A 17747-nucleotide genomic window follows, 5' to 3' on the forward strand; every position below is an offset into this window, starting at 1 on the left:
ATTTAAGCTTTGTTTGGGCACCCTGCATGGTCAGTAAATGGTGGCTCCCCCTTTGGTTAAGTATCACAGCTACTAAATGGTTTTTGTAGCCAATTAAAGGTCTTTCAGTTCTTGTTCGAGGGATTTTCCCCCATTCTTCCTGCAAAAGGCTTCTAGTTCTGTGAGATTCTTAGGCTGTCTTGCATGCACTGCTCTTTTGAGGTCCATCAACAGATTTTCAATGATGTCTAGTTCGGGGAACTGTGAGGGCCATGGCAAAACCTTCAGTTTGTGCCTCTTGAAGTAGAAAATTGTGGATTTTAAGGTGTGTTTATGATCCTTGTCTTGTTGTAGAAGCCATCCTCTCTTCATCAGCTTTTTTACAGTTGATGTGACGTTTGCTTCCAGAATTTACTAGAATTGAACTGAATCCATTTTGCCCTCTACCTGTGAAATGTTTCCCGTGCCAATGGCTGCAACACAAGCCCGAAGCATGATTGAAGCAACCCCCTGTTTAACAGTTGGACAGGTGTCCTTCCCATGAAATTCTGCACCCTGTTTTCTCCAAAAGTTCCTTTGCTCATTGTGTCCAAAAGTTTTATTTTAACTTCAGTCCACATGACTTTTTTCCAAAAAGCATCAGGCTTGTTCAGATATTCCTTTGCAAATTTCTGATGCTGAATTTTGTGGTGAGGACACAGGAAAGGTTTTCCTCTGATGACTCTTCTATGAAGATCATATTTGTACAGGTGTCGCTGCACAGTGGAACAGTGCACCAAAGCTCCAGAGTCTGATAAACCTTCCTGCATATCTTTTGCAGTCAAACAGGGATTTTGATTTGCCTTTGTAGCAATCCAACAAGCAACTTTCTCAGAAAGTTTTCTTGGTCTTCCAGACCGCAACTTGACCTCCACAGTTTCTGTTAACCACCATTTCTTGATTACATTGTGAACTGAGGAAACAGCCACCTGAAAACACTTCTTATAGCCTTCTCCTGCTTTGTGGGCATCAGTTATTTCGGATTGCTAGGGAGCTGTTTAGAGGAGCTTGTGGCTGCTGATTGTTGGGACAAGGTTTTGGGAGTTGGAGAATTTATATAGCTTTGAAATTTGCTTCACTTGGCCTTTCCTAATGATGACTGTGAACAAGCCATAGCCTTAACAAGCTAATAAAGGTCTGAGACCCTGGTAAAAGTTGTCTGAGAGCTCAAAAGTCTTGGGGTGCCCAAACTCTAGCATGGTGCTCCTTTCCTTTTTTTTACTCTAAAGTTGTACAAAACAAAAACAATACACTAATATTGCTTAAAATGTTGAAAATTATTACTAATTATTACTATTACCATTATATACTCCATGCCTTTTGGATACAAGTTTATCATCTACTCACTTAACTACTCACAATAAAGTAAATTTTGATCAGGGGTGTCCAAACTGTTGCACGCCACTGTACACATGGAGAGGATGCCGATGTTTTATTATATTCCCTTTACTTTTGCATCAATAGAAAGATTTGTCTGCTGCCTTCAAATCAAGTCGAGAATATCAGACTTAAGAGTGGAGCCAACAAAGTGGGAAACACAACTTGAAAATTTGACACTTGATGACATCCTATAAACTACAGGTTGTCAAAGGGCTGCAACTAAAGCCCTATTGCAACTAGACTAGTATTACCTGGGGGTGTTACATTATTTCCAATATGCTGTCAAAACTTTCAATTATGATTGCCAACACAGCCTCCACAATTCTCGACCAGGAAAGAGGCAAAGAGGAAAGAGGCATGGATAAATCAAAAACACCTAAATATGACACTAAATCACAGAGATGATGATCATCACCAGACTAATATCATCACATGATCTCTGTGTTCGGTGAAATTTGGTGAGTAATTTGCAGTGGAGTTTTTGCTTGACAAATCATGGACAGGGCAGATTTACAAATTAATTTTTTTTATTTAATTTGCTACAGAAATGCAGCAAATTCAGAAGCTGGAACTTTGCATGTTTGTTGAAAAATTACTTACTATAAAAATAGGGATACATTAATTTTCTGTCAACTAATTATTGTAGGTCTAGTCTTCATGGGTTTCAAAATTTTGGACCTGTCCTGAAACAGGGCTCCCGCAAAACCCACCTGACCCAAACATGGATCTACAGTATAATTATTCTTTATAAGAAACAAAGTCCCATATCCGACAGGTACATGAGGACAGTCGGACCTAATCTAATTAGACCTGATCCAAAATGTTGTCGTCCAAAGCAGACCCACACAGAGAGAAAGCACCATCACTTTGTGATTTGCTACCAAACAACTGTGGTCATAAAGTGTCATTTTTCTCAGCAGATCACAGTTCACACTCTCTGTCTGCCGCAGAATAACACATTTCTCCAAGATAATTATGACACACCATGTTATCAGTCCTGAAAGCAAGTCTGCTTGGCATCACAACAGGACCCTTTCTGACCTGATTAGACTGAATATAATTAACAACCAAGTCAGGCCAGGTGGATACATGCAGACATGTTTGCTCACGTTGTATCACAAATCTAAATAGAAAGGTTTTGTGTCTTTATGTTGACGTCTGCTGGCAAAGTACTAACACAGGGAATATAGTGGAATCAAGTAAAACTGTTTTTGAGTGTGCAGAGGTTCCTAACTAAAAGAAATAGCTCAAGGCTGTTATGACCACACAGCATGTGAAGGTTACTGCTCATTCCTTGAAAACAACAAGACAACAACCAAGAAGTGGAGCAGTTCTGTGGGCACACAGTTAAGCCCAGAACCAGTGTCCTCCACAGAGGACTAATCACTGAGCTACAGACTCCGAACAGCACAACATCACTCTCGGTGTCTGAGTGCAGGAGAGTGTCCTAACTCTGTGTAACAAATAGGATGGCACTTTGTGAAATCGCTTTACCTGAATGGACAGAGACGTTTCTGTGCGCAGTGAAGTTTGAGGCTGTATGTCGTGTTTGTTTTTCACTTCCTGAGGAGTAAAATTGTTCTGTTGAGTCAAATCAAAACACTTTCTGTCATTGTCAAATAGATTGTGCTTATTCTGTGGCCTGCCCAAGTTGTTCGATCAGGCCCCATCACTGAATGTTTAAAATCCAAGCCAAAAACAACTTGTTTTCTCTGTCTTTTTACGTGTTTTGGGTAAGTCAGTGTGTTTTTGTCATTGCTTGTTGTAATTGTTCACTTCCTGTACTTTTTCCTTATTATTGTGCAAAGCCCTTCGGTCGATCACTGGTCATGTTTATACTTTGTGATATGAGTAAACTGACTTGACTTTGATGTCAAAATGCTATTGTCAGTTTATCTCATAAGCAAAGTTTGCAGAGTTTTGGACTCAGAAAGTCTGTAGAAAGTAGAAGAGAGAATCACTACAGGCCTCACGATACAATATCAGTTATTTTAAGTGAGTATTTCGATAATATATAGCAATATATTGTGATTTATTACCTTTTTGGAACTGTAAATTATGTTTAATCTAACAAGAGAAATCTTTTAGTCAATTTATCTCACTTCAGTTATTTTCATTTCAGCAAATGACATCGATTGAACTGAAAGAACAATTGATTCTATATTTCTATACAGCTACCAAGGGTTTAATTTGTATTTGTAATATTAGTAATTTATGTAATTAATAAAATGATACTTGGCATCCATGTATCGATGTGACAGGGTCAATTATACAGCAGTAATATGTGTAACAAAGTCAAATGAACATTTGTAATATTAGATATTATAATTATGAAAAATGTTTTTCAGTTGTTACCATCTGACATGCTTAGACCTCATTGCTCCCATAGTAAATTCCATGTTTTAGCGCTGCTAAGCTATGTTTATGAGTTCATTTTCAGCCTAAACCTATTGTATAACATGCTAACATAGGGGCTCGAGTTATATGGTTGTAATGGACGGATGATTTTGTTTTTTCCTCTCGCTGTCAGAGTCGTAAAGATAAACGGAGATCGCCTCCAAAGATGTCCACCCTTTTCATATCAACACAACACAGACATCACTAGAGTCCACTGGTTACATTGATACAATATTACCAAGCAAAAATATTGTGACACTACCCTGTATCAATTTTTCCACCACCCGGAGCATCAAGGGCTCAAAAAGTCAGAGAGGCCTCAAACAGTTAGTCACTTCGCTTTGGAACAGTCCTTCATAAAGATAAAATGCTGAAGTGCTGCTGAGCAACACACAGTGCCCTCAGTTCCAACAGCACATATATATCTGCACACAAAACAAACAATACCAATACAATGAGTATCACTAGTAAACCATTTTAATGGTGAAATTTAATATATAAAAATCTGACTTTCTCCAAGTTTGTAAGGCTTATGAGTAAATTAAGAAAATGCTCACTGTATTTCTTACTGCCACCAAACACACACACATGCACCATGGTTGTGTTGTGTGTCTTCGCCCCAAGTCATCCCTTTCTAATCCTCTCTTGCTGCTCTCCTCATCTCTCCTCTTAACTTCAGGACCCCTTCACCACCCTGAATCTCTGATCTGTGAAACAGAAGCTGCTCCCTCCTGTCTGGCCCCGCAGTCAGACCCAACCAGTCGCTTCTGTAGTTGAGAAAGTACTTCTCAAACTGCCAATAATGGAGCTCTATAAGCTCTGCGGGCTGTAAATAGCCTGGGGGGAGGGCGAAGCTGCAAAACCTGCTTGCCAAAAATCCTATTGGTTGTATTTAAAAGCTGAGTGTTCACACTTGAAACAGAAAATCAGAAATCCTGTGGGAGATCTGATGAAGGGGGGAAATGGCTGAAAGGTTAATAAGTAAGTTTCATGAAAATGATCAGTAATGGTAACTGTGTAGAAAGGTCATACGATATTGTTGCTATATAACCCAATCTGGGATTTTTACTGCACTGTGTAACGAGATTTATACCCAAGAGCATGTTTAAAGGAAAAGGACACAAAAATAATGACTGACTGTGACTGGCTGATTATTCCGTGCCAGAGAAGCAGTAAAATAAAACCCCTGACATTAGTTTTGATGCTCTGAATATGAATATACTGTTTATCCAACATTAAAAAAGACCTTATAAATCACATGGATAATGTAGATCTAAAATAATTTGCCTGTAAATCAATTCATCAAATGTCAGAAAACTACCTGACAAAAATTTTGATAATTAGTTCATCATTTATCAAACAAAAATGTTAAATCTCTGCTGACTCCAGCTTCTTAAACTGTGAGGATTTGCCGTTTTTCCCAGTTTTATATATAATTGTACATCTTCCATGCTCTGGGCACATGTGATAGACATTTTTCATACGTTCTTGACATTTTCAAGACTAAACAATTCATATATTAATTCATATATTAAATGTGATTATACTACAATTCTATTTCCAAAGCCTTCAACATTTGTCAGGCCAAGGACCCCTTAGCTGAAAGAGAGACGGAGATACTCCCTACTACATATATTGGATAAAATGGCCGAAAGGTTAATAAGTAAGTTTCATGAAAATGATCAGTAATGGTAAACTAGGTGGCACTTGAGCCAATTCTCGCACTTGCCTGTAGCTGCTCGGTCTGCAGCAGTTACAGCTTGGCCAGGTGCATTAGCCTTCAACCTCTGCACTTTCACCGCTGGTTTCTGGGTGTGGAGTGGACGGTGTGTAAGTGTCTTAATTTAAAAGTTATGAAACGATCCACTGCACTGTGGCTCAAAAGAACACATTCATTCATTCATTCATCTTCTAACCGCTTCATCCTCTTGAGGGTTGCGGGGGGGCTGGAGCCTATCCCAGCTGACATCGGGCGAGAGGCCGGGTACACCCTGGACAGGTCGCCAGACTATCACAGGGCTGACACATAGAGACAAACAACCATTCACGCTCACATTCACACCTACGGACAATTTAGAGTGACCAATTAACCTAGTCCCCAATCTGCATGTCTTTGGACTGTAGGATGAAGCCGGAGTGCTCGGAGAGAACCCACGCTGACACGGGGAGAACATGCAAACTCCGTACAGAAGGGCTCCCGTGCCTGGAATCGAACCGGCAACCCTCTTGCTGTGAGGCGAGAGTGCTAACCACCACACCACCGTGCCGCCCCCAAAAGAACACATGTACACTTGAAATAATAACACAGATAATTTGCCAATATGTTTCAATAGTACATGATTGTTAGCTAACTAGTTCACCTCGCCGTTATGGACAGATGCCACACAGTGATTTAACGTTAGCTAGCTCCCATGACTGCACAAGGATTCATGGGTAACAGCTAGCCTATCACTAATCTTGTGTATTACACCCTGGGCAGGTCGCCAGACTATCACAGGGCTGACACATAAACTCCTTTTACACTGCCAGATTATCCCCAAATGTTGGGCTGTTTTGCCGGCAAGCTGCAAGCGTTTAGACACACAGAGCCGGATCCGAGGTGCCCAATTTTCCGCCTCGTAGGGTAGACATATTGGTGGAACCGTTTTAGTTTAAACAGACCGAGGCAGCCTTCCGCAACGGGAGGAGCTGTTGATGACGCCACACGTGCGACACACTGGTGGTAGTGAGCAGCTAGTAGCAAGAGGGAGACAAGGAATTGTGTGCCCTCCTTGTCCACGCAATCGAAGAGGCCATTAACCGTCAGATGACGGGAATGGTGAAGAGCGGGCCGACTTACGAGAGAATAGCCGGAGGACTGACTAGCTACAGCTTCCCTCCCATGTCACTGTTTACGTCACACGCCGAGCTACACATTTTGTTACTTGCTCACGCCCCCCATTGCCCCAAAAAAGGTCCATTCTGCATAAACAAAAGTAGGTAGGCGGCATTTTGCCGCACTCCCCGATTTTGTATTCATACTGCCAATGCTGAAAGAAGACTGATTGGGCTTTCCTGCAAATTTTCACAATTCCTATCTAAAAAGGGCTTTAGAGACAGACAACCAGTCACTCTCACATTCACTCCTACGGCCAACTTAGAGTCACCAATTAACCTGCATGTCTTTGGGCTGAGGGAGGAAGATGGAGTACCCGGAGAAACCCCCACTGACACAAGGGGGAACATGCAAACTCCACACAGAGGGGCTCCCCCACCCCTTGCCTCAAACCAGTAACCCTGTTGCTGTGAGGCAACAATGCTAACCACCACATCACCATGCAAACTAAACCAAAATATCTAACAACACACACACACATTCACATTTTTAAGTCTGTCTGTAAACAATATTCAACCATATTTGTCTTAGTCAGAATGCTGAAGCCTCATATCAGTTTGCCTTTAACACACAGAACTGGGACTGTGTGTACTAACACTTTTAGTGACAGAATTAAAATACATGAATCTTTCCTTTGTGTGAGCTGTTAGTGTTGCAGTATCGCTGTTACAGTGGAGATGTAACACTGTGAAGACTGCAGATGGTCTTACACAACATTATTGGATCGCATTTATTTTTTTCAGTCACTTCATGAAAATTTGATGCAACAACTCACATTATATTCCTCAGATACAAGTTTCTGTCCAGTTGAAAAGAGCAAAGCTGTACAGATGAGAGGGTGAAAACGGGTTATCTATAGAAATCGTATAATAGTTGTATAGAAATATTAAATTATTTACAGAGACCCATGTTCAGTCTGTCAGGTTAAATAACACGTGTTGAACCATAAGCCTGAAAAAGAGTTGAATTCAGTCTAAATGTGAGCGTCAGCTGAGCGCTTCAGCACAGCATCATTTTTCACCATCTGTGCATTAAGTCAACACAAAACTGGAACTCTGCTCTGGTTTTACAGCCCTGGGGACTTCAGGGGTTGTTGGGTTTTTTTGGTTTATTTTGGGCAGATTCTCTTTGTTCCTCTCAAAGCTAAATTTCTCCATTAAGGGTCTGCTGCCTCTGACCTCTGAGAGTAAGCCGCCTTGTGTCCACATCCACTAAGCCAGCGAAAGTGTCTTGTCCTGTCCGGCAACATGACACGCTACAACCACATACCAAAATAGCACAGCAAGGGGAAACGCTAACTCATAATGTGGCAGCTCAGCCGTCTCACCGTATCTGCAGCACAACATATTCTCTGCCAATGTTTTCATGCTGGAAAGATGTGGAGTGAGTTCTGCTTGTGTTTAAAGACAGCACAGCACTTATCTGAAGGTCAGACTGTGCTTTGTATAGTGCTGTCTCCCATTGTGAAGGTGACACAATGAGGTTTTCTGTATTCAGGATATAAGGGTCACAGGGAGACACATGGAAAAAGAGATGATCTTTCATCACGATGCTGCCGTGGCACCTTCATTGCTTTCATGACAATAAAACTCAGTGGAAGTGGACGAAGAGAGTGAGCTAGGATGAGTGTTTATCCATGCAGTTGCAGATGTCTTCAAAACAGCGATTAAGAAGCTCTTCTCCCCACAGAGCAGCTGCTTTCTCCTTGGCCAGTGGGAGGACGCAGACGCTGAGCAGCTTTTATGGTGTTATTGCTGCAGATTAACTGAATATGTTCCCGCTGAAACCAAAGTTTAGACGTCCTCTGCGCTGCACAGAGAGGCTGCACGGTGACATTAAGAGAGATTTCAACAGTGGATGAGGTGATAAGAACAGCAATATCAACCTCAGCCCATAAAAGTCCTCTGTTATTATATAGATAGATGTTCATACTGTGACCCACCTTTCCACATACTGAATATATATGCTGCTTTCAAACAGTTCTAACAAGTGGTTATGCTGCAACTCTCTGAGTTAAGGGAATAGTTTAACAATTTGGGTTATCTTTTTCTGAGAGTTAGGTAGGAAGATCGATACCACTCTTGAGGGCGGTATCGATCTTCTTATCTAACATTTCTCACCGAAATGTTGCAACTAGAATTTTACTTGATGTGATATTCCATCGTTTGTGTATCAAACGCTAGAAAAGTGTCTATAAAATGCACTTTACAGTGCACAGTGGCTGTGGTTAGCTTGGATTTGTGTCAGCTGAGACATTGTGCATCCAAAAAGGTCTTCTGCCTACCCAGGTTCTCCTACACTGTGCCGCTCCTCCGTCACACATGCAACCAAAAATGTCATGTGTGGCTTAATATTTTCACCGGTCACACTGATGCTCCTGACATTTAGCAGGGCTGTCACTGTGTGTGTGTATTTTTTCCCCACCTGAATTTTGCAAAGACTCGACTCTGCTCTGCCTCTGATTGGCTCTGACCCTGACATTCTTCTTTGCTGCACAACCTTAAAACATACCAATAATTCAAAATGAAGAGACCAGCCTTGCCTGTTACACCTATCCACGGACCAACATTATCAGTGGAGGTAGGGTTGCAATGGTATGAGATTTTCATGGTACAATAACCATCTTAGAAAAGATAGCAGTTTCACGGTATCACAGTATTACAGAATTTATATTTGTATGCCTTAAAGACATAGTGCACCCAAAAATGAAAATTCAGCCATTATCTACTCACCCATATGCCGAGGGAGGCTCAGGTGAAGTTTTAGAGTCCTCACAACACTTGCGGAGATCCAAGGGGGAAGTGGGTAGCAGCACAACTCCACCTAATGGAGGCTTATGGCACCCCAGATTCAAACGTCCAAAAACACATACCTCTAGGCTACAATGAGGCTAAAAACAGAGTTCAAATGACGTTTTTCCAAACAACTTTTTATGTCGGGGCTTCAGGACACTTGGATCACTATGGACGAACAGTATGGAGATATTTTGTGGTTTCAATTATGTGTTTTTGGACGTTTGAAACTGGGGCGCTGTAAGCCTCCAATAGGTGGAGTTGTGTTGCTACCTGGTGGTGAGATAACCACTCCACCACCTGTCTCCCCTGTAAGATGCCTTACCCTAACCCATCATCTTTGATGTTTACAGTCATAATGTGTTAAGAAACTACCAGTGTGTATGGGAACTTACAGAAACGGTCAAGCTTAAAATGTATTATTGTGGTGCCAACAGGTGCGGTAAAAATTTGGGGTGCTTTGCTTGTTCACCTAAGTGGAAAAACATTCGGCACCCCAGTGCAACCAATGTAAAAAGTTAGTCTGGAGCCCTGGCACCTTGCACTGGCTACCAGTGGCTGCTTGAATCCAGTTCAAGACACTGGTGTTTGCCTATTGTGCTGTAAAGGGCTCAGGCTCATCCTAAATCCAGGACACTGCCAACTGGCCCACGACTTCCTCTCTACCAAAGCCTGGCTACCTCTCTGTAAAGCTGTCCTGGCTCCACAGTGGTGGAACAAGGTCCCTGCTGCCATAAGGACAACAGATACTCTACAAATCGTCTGTCGCAGAATGAAAACTCTCTGTTCACACTTCACCTTGGCCCATAAAATGACAAAAAATAAAATCTCTTATTGTCTGTGAAGGCAGCACTTGAAGCTGTTCAGCATATTTACTGAAGCTGATGTACTGGCATGATTCTCACAGTTTTTGTCGTTGTACCGTCATGGTTGAACACACTTATTGTCAGTTGCTTTGGATAAAAGCATCAGCTATATAACTGTAATGTAATGTGTCTCTTGAGAATTTCCATTGTGTGATTTTACACTTTCATTCCACTACAAGTCAGAGGAAAACACTGTATTTGTTCACACCACTATATATCTTTTACGTTTCACAGTTTGACATGCACAACAAACAACTGACAGAATATGAATATACGCAATCCAATAGTATATGGAGCAGTGGAGCTGCAATGGAGCAACCGACAAGGGGACAATATGATGAAAGAGACACCAGACAAGAGGAGGAGAGCGTGCTGACAACATCTGCACATCATGACAAGCATGAAACCTCCACTGGGTGAACTAGATCTTACAGTTAACAGCATACTGAAGGGAGGATAAACATTATGGGGATGTGAAGAGGGTGGATTTTATTCAAAGGCAAATAAATGTTTGATGAAGTAGGGATGGGCAGACTGATCCCCAAAGTATCAATAGTACAGATCCTGATGTTGTATTCTTGAATATCAAACAGAGCCAAAGAGCTTTTTCTCAATTTCATGATGCAATGTTGACTTTTCCATCAAAAGCTGCCTTATACTGAAATTTTACCAGGGCTTCTTTGTTACCATTTAGCCAATTTCCTTGTTTTTTTGCCAAATAACATCTATATTCAGACAAGGTAATAAATTATGAATAAATACTTCAGTCCAGGCAGACGTTTAAGCAGTTTTTGCTGATGGAAGGTATCAATAACAGTCATCTGATTCTCTGTATCATCTGGGAGGAGGATCAAAAACTAAACTTTAGTTTGTCACCCATCCCTGCCATGCAGAACCACAACAAAGACACAATGTGCGTTTGTACCTCTCTCGATGTAGCGGGAACATTTTACAGCTCGAAGACAACTCCTCTGCAGCAGAACAAGAGGGAAGAGCATCCAGGTTACACAGTGGAAATAATAACCTGTGGAGCTTGTCAGGCATTGTGTAGTGATGTCCCAGTGAAGTAGCTGCGGATACTGAATGCTAATCCAATAATGACATTTTTCAACACAGTGCGGCTACACCTCATACAACAAGTAGACTGGAGGTGGAAACTTTAATTCAGTTAACTGGAAATGTGCTTAAATGGCAATGATCAACTAAGAGAAAAGCACCTTATTTTCACTGAGAAAATAAATAGGGATACACAATCATGTATATTTTGCCGATACCCGATATGTAACAACTTATTTGGCTGATAACCGATACTGATATCGATATATCCACTTTTTTCACCAGCTAATATTAGTGATCATAAAGTCTCTTGTGTAGTGGAATTAACATCATATTATGTATGCATACTCTTATCATGATGGCCCACCAGCGGATGAACATGAAATACAATACTTTTCAATATATGTAATATTTATTCATTGCGCAAAATAAGAAAAAGCATGTTGGCCAATTCTGATTCATTTTAAAGCCAATATTGGCCAAAACCAATGACGTTCTGATATTATCGTGCATCCCTAAAAATAAACAAACTACACAAACATCATTCATAGCTCTTTCAAACATAAAAACACCAACCAGTTAATATAATTATCATCTATGGATACATTGCTGCTTGTTATTTATACTGTGTTTTGTAAGGTGTACTTGAGTGCTCTGAAAGGCGCCTATAAATAAAATGCATTATTATCATTATCATTAAATGTGACCAGGAAATACAGCTTTTTTAGGCACAAATTTGGAGCAGACCTCTGGTGAATCACTCACTGCCTTCAGCGTTTCTTAATCAATTGCAGCGTTCATTTGGTGCATTCGAGCGGTCCTCTTTACCCATTAAGAAACAATATGTTCCAAACACACACACACACACACAAAATATTGTTATGGTGGATTTCTACTCTAATGCACTCATAAATCACTAGCATTTTTTTAATTAGGATACTTAATTATGTTTTATTTTTTTGGGAGAATCTTAACGCAGAAACCACCTAACAGTAAAAATAACAGTAAATGGTCTTAACAGAGCTTTTTTTTTCCAACAAAAATATAAGCTTATTTATTTTTCATCAATTGTTAACTGATATTAATGAATAAAGTGAATGCATTATAACAAATTAGAACAGTATTTCTTTATTTAATTCCCGGTGACACTCAGATCTACTGTCTATTCTAATGGATGAGTGTTTTTTTTAAAAAAAAAAATCCAGAGTAAAAGTTCAGTCTTTCATATAATTTTTTGACATGTACAAGTAATATAACATTTTATGTTTACTTTAAACACAGTTTAAACACAAATAATGTACTTAAACAATATGATAAATAGATTTAAATGTGCCTTGGCTTCCTCGTTGCCTCACAGTCGGCCATGCTTGATAAGAAAAGGGGGCGTGGTTCACTGCAATCCACTTTAGATAATACTGAATTCTGTGATTGGCTAATAGACATACAAATAAATAATTATGTGTGCCTGGGTGGAGTCAGATGACAATAATCATAGATCTAGACATCCTAGCAAAGTTATGTCCATTGGAATGGAGAGGGCTCTGAATTCAGAGAATATATGACATGGCCACTTTGTGTTTAACAGGTATTTGCTTTCATGTGGTCATCAGCTTCTGATATATGTATAATTTAACTGAATGGATCGAAAAGCTGCTGCTGCGGGTTGTAAATAATGAAAGCTGACAGCAGCCTGTTATAGAAAAATAGAGGATCTCTATTAAATCAAGACTCTCTCTCCATCAAATGACATATTGTACTTGGACAGGAACCTTCATGGGTCAGGTGATATGTTTAATAAGTACCTTAAGACAAGCTGTACACAGCATGAGAGCACCTGCGCACTCAACACTGATTTTGTTTATGGACCTGAAGTGGTTGTTAATCAAGACTCCTCCTGGCACTCGCCTCTGTCAAGAGGGCAGAGCGGCTACGTGCCGTCTCCATCTGTCAAGAGTTGTTCAGATTTCTGTCTGAGTGCGCACGGTGGCCCGCAGGTCCTTCATGACTTTCATTTGGACCAGGTGATTTAACTAAGCTGCATGCAGTCACCACAGAGGGGTGAAGCCGAGCTGATGTCTGGTCTAAGCTCTGACTGTGTAAAAGCATCAGACACAAGCCATCAGACCAGATGTCTGTCAAAGGAACAGCATTCCCACTTGGGTGCAGATGTTAAACAGCAGGTTTGTATGGGTGGTGGTGTGCCAATGACACCACTTGAAAGGGCACAGTCTACCTGAAGCTTTCTGTGGCACAGTGACAGTATGTGCTGCGGATACTAACTTGGTCTATGCCACCCTCATTTACACATCCATAAACATATCCATGCATAACTGGGGCACCAGTAGCTCAGTCCATATGGGAACCAGAGGTTGACAGCTCATGTGTCCGTACAGACCAAGTGTGGAGTGTGGACTGGTGGCTGGAGAGGTGCCAGTTTGCCTTCTGGGCACTGCCAAGGTGCCCTTGAGCAAGGCACTGAACCCCAGGTGCTAAAGAGCTGTGTGTAGTCAACTCAGATCACTTGTCTTAAAGTACTGCAGTCTCTGTACATGTGGAATATGGAACTAGACTGAGATATTTCTAAGAATCCTGATACAGTTTCACCAATAAGTCGCCCATGCTGAAGCGAGACATCTAAACTCAGGTATTTACCACTCTGTTGGCTATATGAGAGCAACACCCAGGTGGTGCACTTGGAAATGTGACTTAATAAATTGTTGAGGACCGCCTGAATGCACCATTAGTTTCTGTGTGACTCATCTAAGGAGGAGACACGTTTTCAGTCTGATCTTGAGGACAATCAAAGGACACACTTTCTAGTCTTTGGCGGGAAGCAGCAACTGAAGGCACTGTTGCAGTTTGGGCAACAAACGGGTCCGAATGGGAACTGATGAGATTTTATTGATACCAATGCCTGTCACCGATTCTGCTTATGAGCCAGATTGTTCATTGATTCCTTTATTGGTTCCTGATCAATTACATGTGTGGAAAAAAAAAGTAGTCAGTGTTTTATCAACCCTGTGTCTGAACACAGTGTATAAACAGACTAGGAAAAAGGGCATGCATGTGATTCAGGTGTGCAAAAGCTCCACTGTGCTAAGAAAAAACGTGTTAATGTTACTATAACATGATATTCACCATTGGTAACAGACGCTGCCCTACTGGGAAGCAGTGACACTCATGAGTAGTGTCTTTCCTTGAATTTAAGACCATGCCGCATAGAAAGATGCTTCAGCATAGAGCTGGTGTTTCCACTCTTACTTAAAATTATTATTTTACAGACATTATGGCAGCACTTTTGTCATCTTTCTTAAGCTTCATTTTAGCTGACAAATTTCCAGAGGTGCAGACACTTGAGTTTGACACCACTGTTTTGCATTGTGCAACTATCAGAAAAACATGCCGGCATTGATAAAAGGAAGTGATAAACTTGGAGGTATGCGATTCCAATTTGGAACCAGTTCTCAACCAATACAAACAGGGGAGTACTAAGACTATGCTGCAATTTGGACATCCCAATGACACCTTCTTACGTAGTGTAAGTTGTAAGTAAATGGACCATACGTCTATAATAAAACTGTTTTTTGCATGCAATGTATTTTAAGTGTCACTGAAAAGGGAATACGGCCAAACTGCATACGTGTATAAATAATGTTCTTCCAAAAGCACATCAGTCAAAGCCTAATAGAGATAACAGAGCACTGAGGACGCTCTAATACTGATCTCAGTCAGTCATCTGAGAAGCAACTCAACTCAAGTGTCACTAAACCCACCAACAGCATGGACTCTGGTAATGTGAGGAGGGTTCAGGTGTGTCTGAACAGAGCTGAAAGCCTGCATGTATAATTCAACACACACACACACACACACACACACACACACACACACACACACACACACATATGCAGCTAATGAGAATGACCACGGTTTGACACCAGGGGCTTCCCATTGCAAACCCACCCAGGATCCCCTGCACAACAGTCGGCCTGGACGTGGCCAGGATGTGTGTGTGTGTGTGTGTGTGTGTGTGTGTGTGTGTGTGTAAATAGAGGAATAGAGAACAGGAAATCACAGTAAGTCTGTTCGCTGCAGGATGCATGAGTAATCTGCTTGTTTTGTCACGGGTTTAATAAAATGTGATTACATTTTATTAAACCAGTGTGTGTGTATCAGACACATAGTTTCATGTAATGCAGCCATGGTCGGTCAACATATGAGTTTGACCTTTTTACGGTCACACGTGTCATTAGGGTGTAAACGGACATCAGACTGGGTCTCGAGCTCTGCTGTTCACACATAAAGGACTCCTCTCTCGGCAATGTCCACCAGAGTGTACACAAAGAAAACAATGCAGTGTCACATGTGAACTGGTGTTGATCTGATCGACAGGCTTTGGTTGGACCAAACAAGCACGAGCTCAGAAAATTCCCACAAGTCACCACAAACTTCACTTTGTGAGTGTTTCGCCATTTGAACAAATCACTTCCAGACAGCAGGAGTGCGCCAGCTGCACATTTCATACACAAATGTCTAACTTACCCCATGCTCTGAGGATCTAGATGCTGTGTAGAGGACTGATTCCACACACAAACCCACTTTTTGTCCTTTTCTCAGCGGTTTCCAAACGGATTCACTTCTTCTCCGATATCCTGACGAAACTTACATTTCCAAAAAAAAAAAAAAAAAAAAAATGACAAATCACTTCCGACTCCAGATTTCCCCCGTTTCCCCTCCAACAGTACTCCTCTCCTCTCAAGTCAGTTGTACTCCAGTCTGTCTGCCTTCCTTTGTCCACCGGTGGGTTTCCACCGCCAACAACACCGCGGATCTGTCGTCCCCGTGCGTAATTACGCACCGTGACCCGTCAGGCTCCGTCCTGCGGGTCGGACAGGCGGAGGAATGCCGATAAAAGTCAGGCAGCACAGGGCTTTTGGCTCAAACCTCGTCCAGGACTTGTGCAGCACTCCCCTCCCGCCTCTGTGGCAGATCACTGGGATCCCATTCAACTCTATCTGTAGGACCGTGGAGCCTCTTAAGCGCCATCTGATGGCCACAGTGCAAACTACTACCCCCCACCCCACCCCCATTGCATCTTCCTCATCCCCACCTTCCACTTAAATGTCAGAATGTGAAATACTACATGTGGAAATAGCCTGAGGACAGTCTTAAAAGCCCCCCTCAGTGCGTATTTATGAGATGCAGCGTAATAAAAACAAGAAGCATCTGAAAATACTGGTGGAAGAGCAGAAGCCAAATGGCTGTTTACTATAAAAAAGCTTCCCCAAATAATCACTCAGATGTACAATCCTGCACCCACTGACTGTGCTGATCTCACCATAAATCAGATTATATTATACATAAAGCTGTTTATAAAGAGCTATATGGTAATCACACGAAGCACTATGACGGATGAAATCTAAAAAATCAAATAAATATTTTGCTGTTCATGGGACAGTGAAAAATTTATATAATCTGGTTGTGAGAATACCACAAAGCTCACTTAACTCACTGTGCTACATTTACATTGAGACCCTACAGGAATATTATGCAGTTAGTAAAACGGTTCTATTCATTAGGGAGCAGAGCGTATTTCATAGCAGTGATTATATAATCAAGTGACCGTGTTCATCTCACTGAAAGTCACATCACATCAGGGGGTTTCAAAGATATTTGTTTAAACAGAACTGTAGAAAACCTGACAAAAGATATGACCCTTTAAATCTCACACAGAACATTATCCACATCAAAACAAAAAATGCACACAATAAAAGTAATATACACTGCTCAGTTTAATTTTATTTTATTTTTATAGCCCAACATCACACATCACTAGTTGCCTCAGAGGGCTTTACAATATAGGACCCCAAAAAACCCTTTCAAAAAAATGAAAGAAACTCATGAAGAGCAAGTGAGGAGGGATTCGTCTTCCAGGATGCACAGACATGCCATATTTATTGTATACAGATCAACATTATAAAATTAGAGTGCTCCATATGACAAAATCATAAGTAGAAGGAGAGAGATGCACAGCAACAACAATAACAACCATATAATGTCAAAATATGAATAATAATTATAGTAGCATTAATTAGTTTATATCTTATATCCATCCATTCATTTTCATCCACTTGTCCAGGGCCAGGTCATGGGGGCAGCAGGCCAAGCAAAGCACCCAAGATGTCCCTCTCCCCAGCACAATTTCCAGCTCCTCCTGGGGGACCCCAATTCCCAGGCCCAGTCATTTCGGTCGCTTGTGATCTCATTCTTTCAGCCACCACCCAGAGTTCATGACCATAGGTGAGGGTTGGGACGTAGATGGACCAGTAAATCGAAAGCTTCACCTTCCGGCTCAGCTCCCTCTTC

At 41.3% G+C, this 17747-nt stretch overlaps 1 protein-coding gene across 1 annotated transcript in view; it reads right to left on the reverse strand.

Annotated features, from left to right (window-relative positions):
• LOC125896213 (homer protein homolog 3-like) overlaps positions 1-17747 on the reverse strand; it is a 77350-nt gene that overhangs the window by 59370 nt on the left and 233 nt on the right. The window contains 3 exon segments of the mRNA XM_049588607.1: positions 15924-15993; positions 16240-16376; positions 16378-16476. Coding sequence (XP_049444564.1) covers positions 15924-15993; positions 16240-16376; positions 16378-16476 — 306 coding nt within the window.

Source organism: Epinephelus fuscoguttatus, linkage group LG10 (assembly GCF_011397635.1).
Source record: "Epinephelus fuscoguttatus linkage group LG10, E.fuscoguttatus.final_Chr_v1".
Taxonomy (NCBI): Eukaryota; Metazoa; Chordata; class Actinopteri; order Perciformes; family Serranidae; genus Epinephelus; species Epinephelus fuscoguttatus.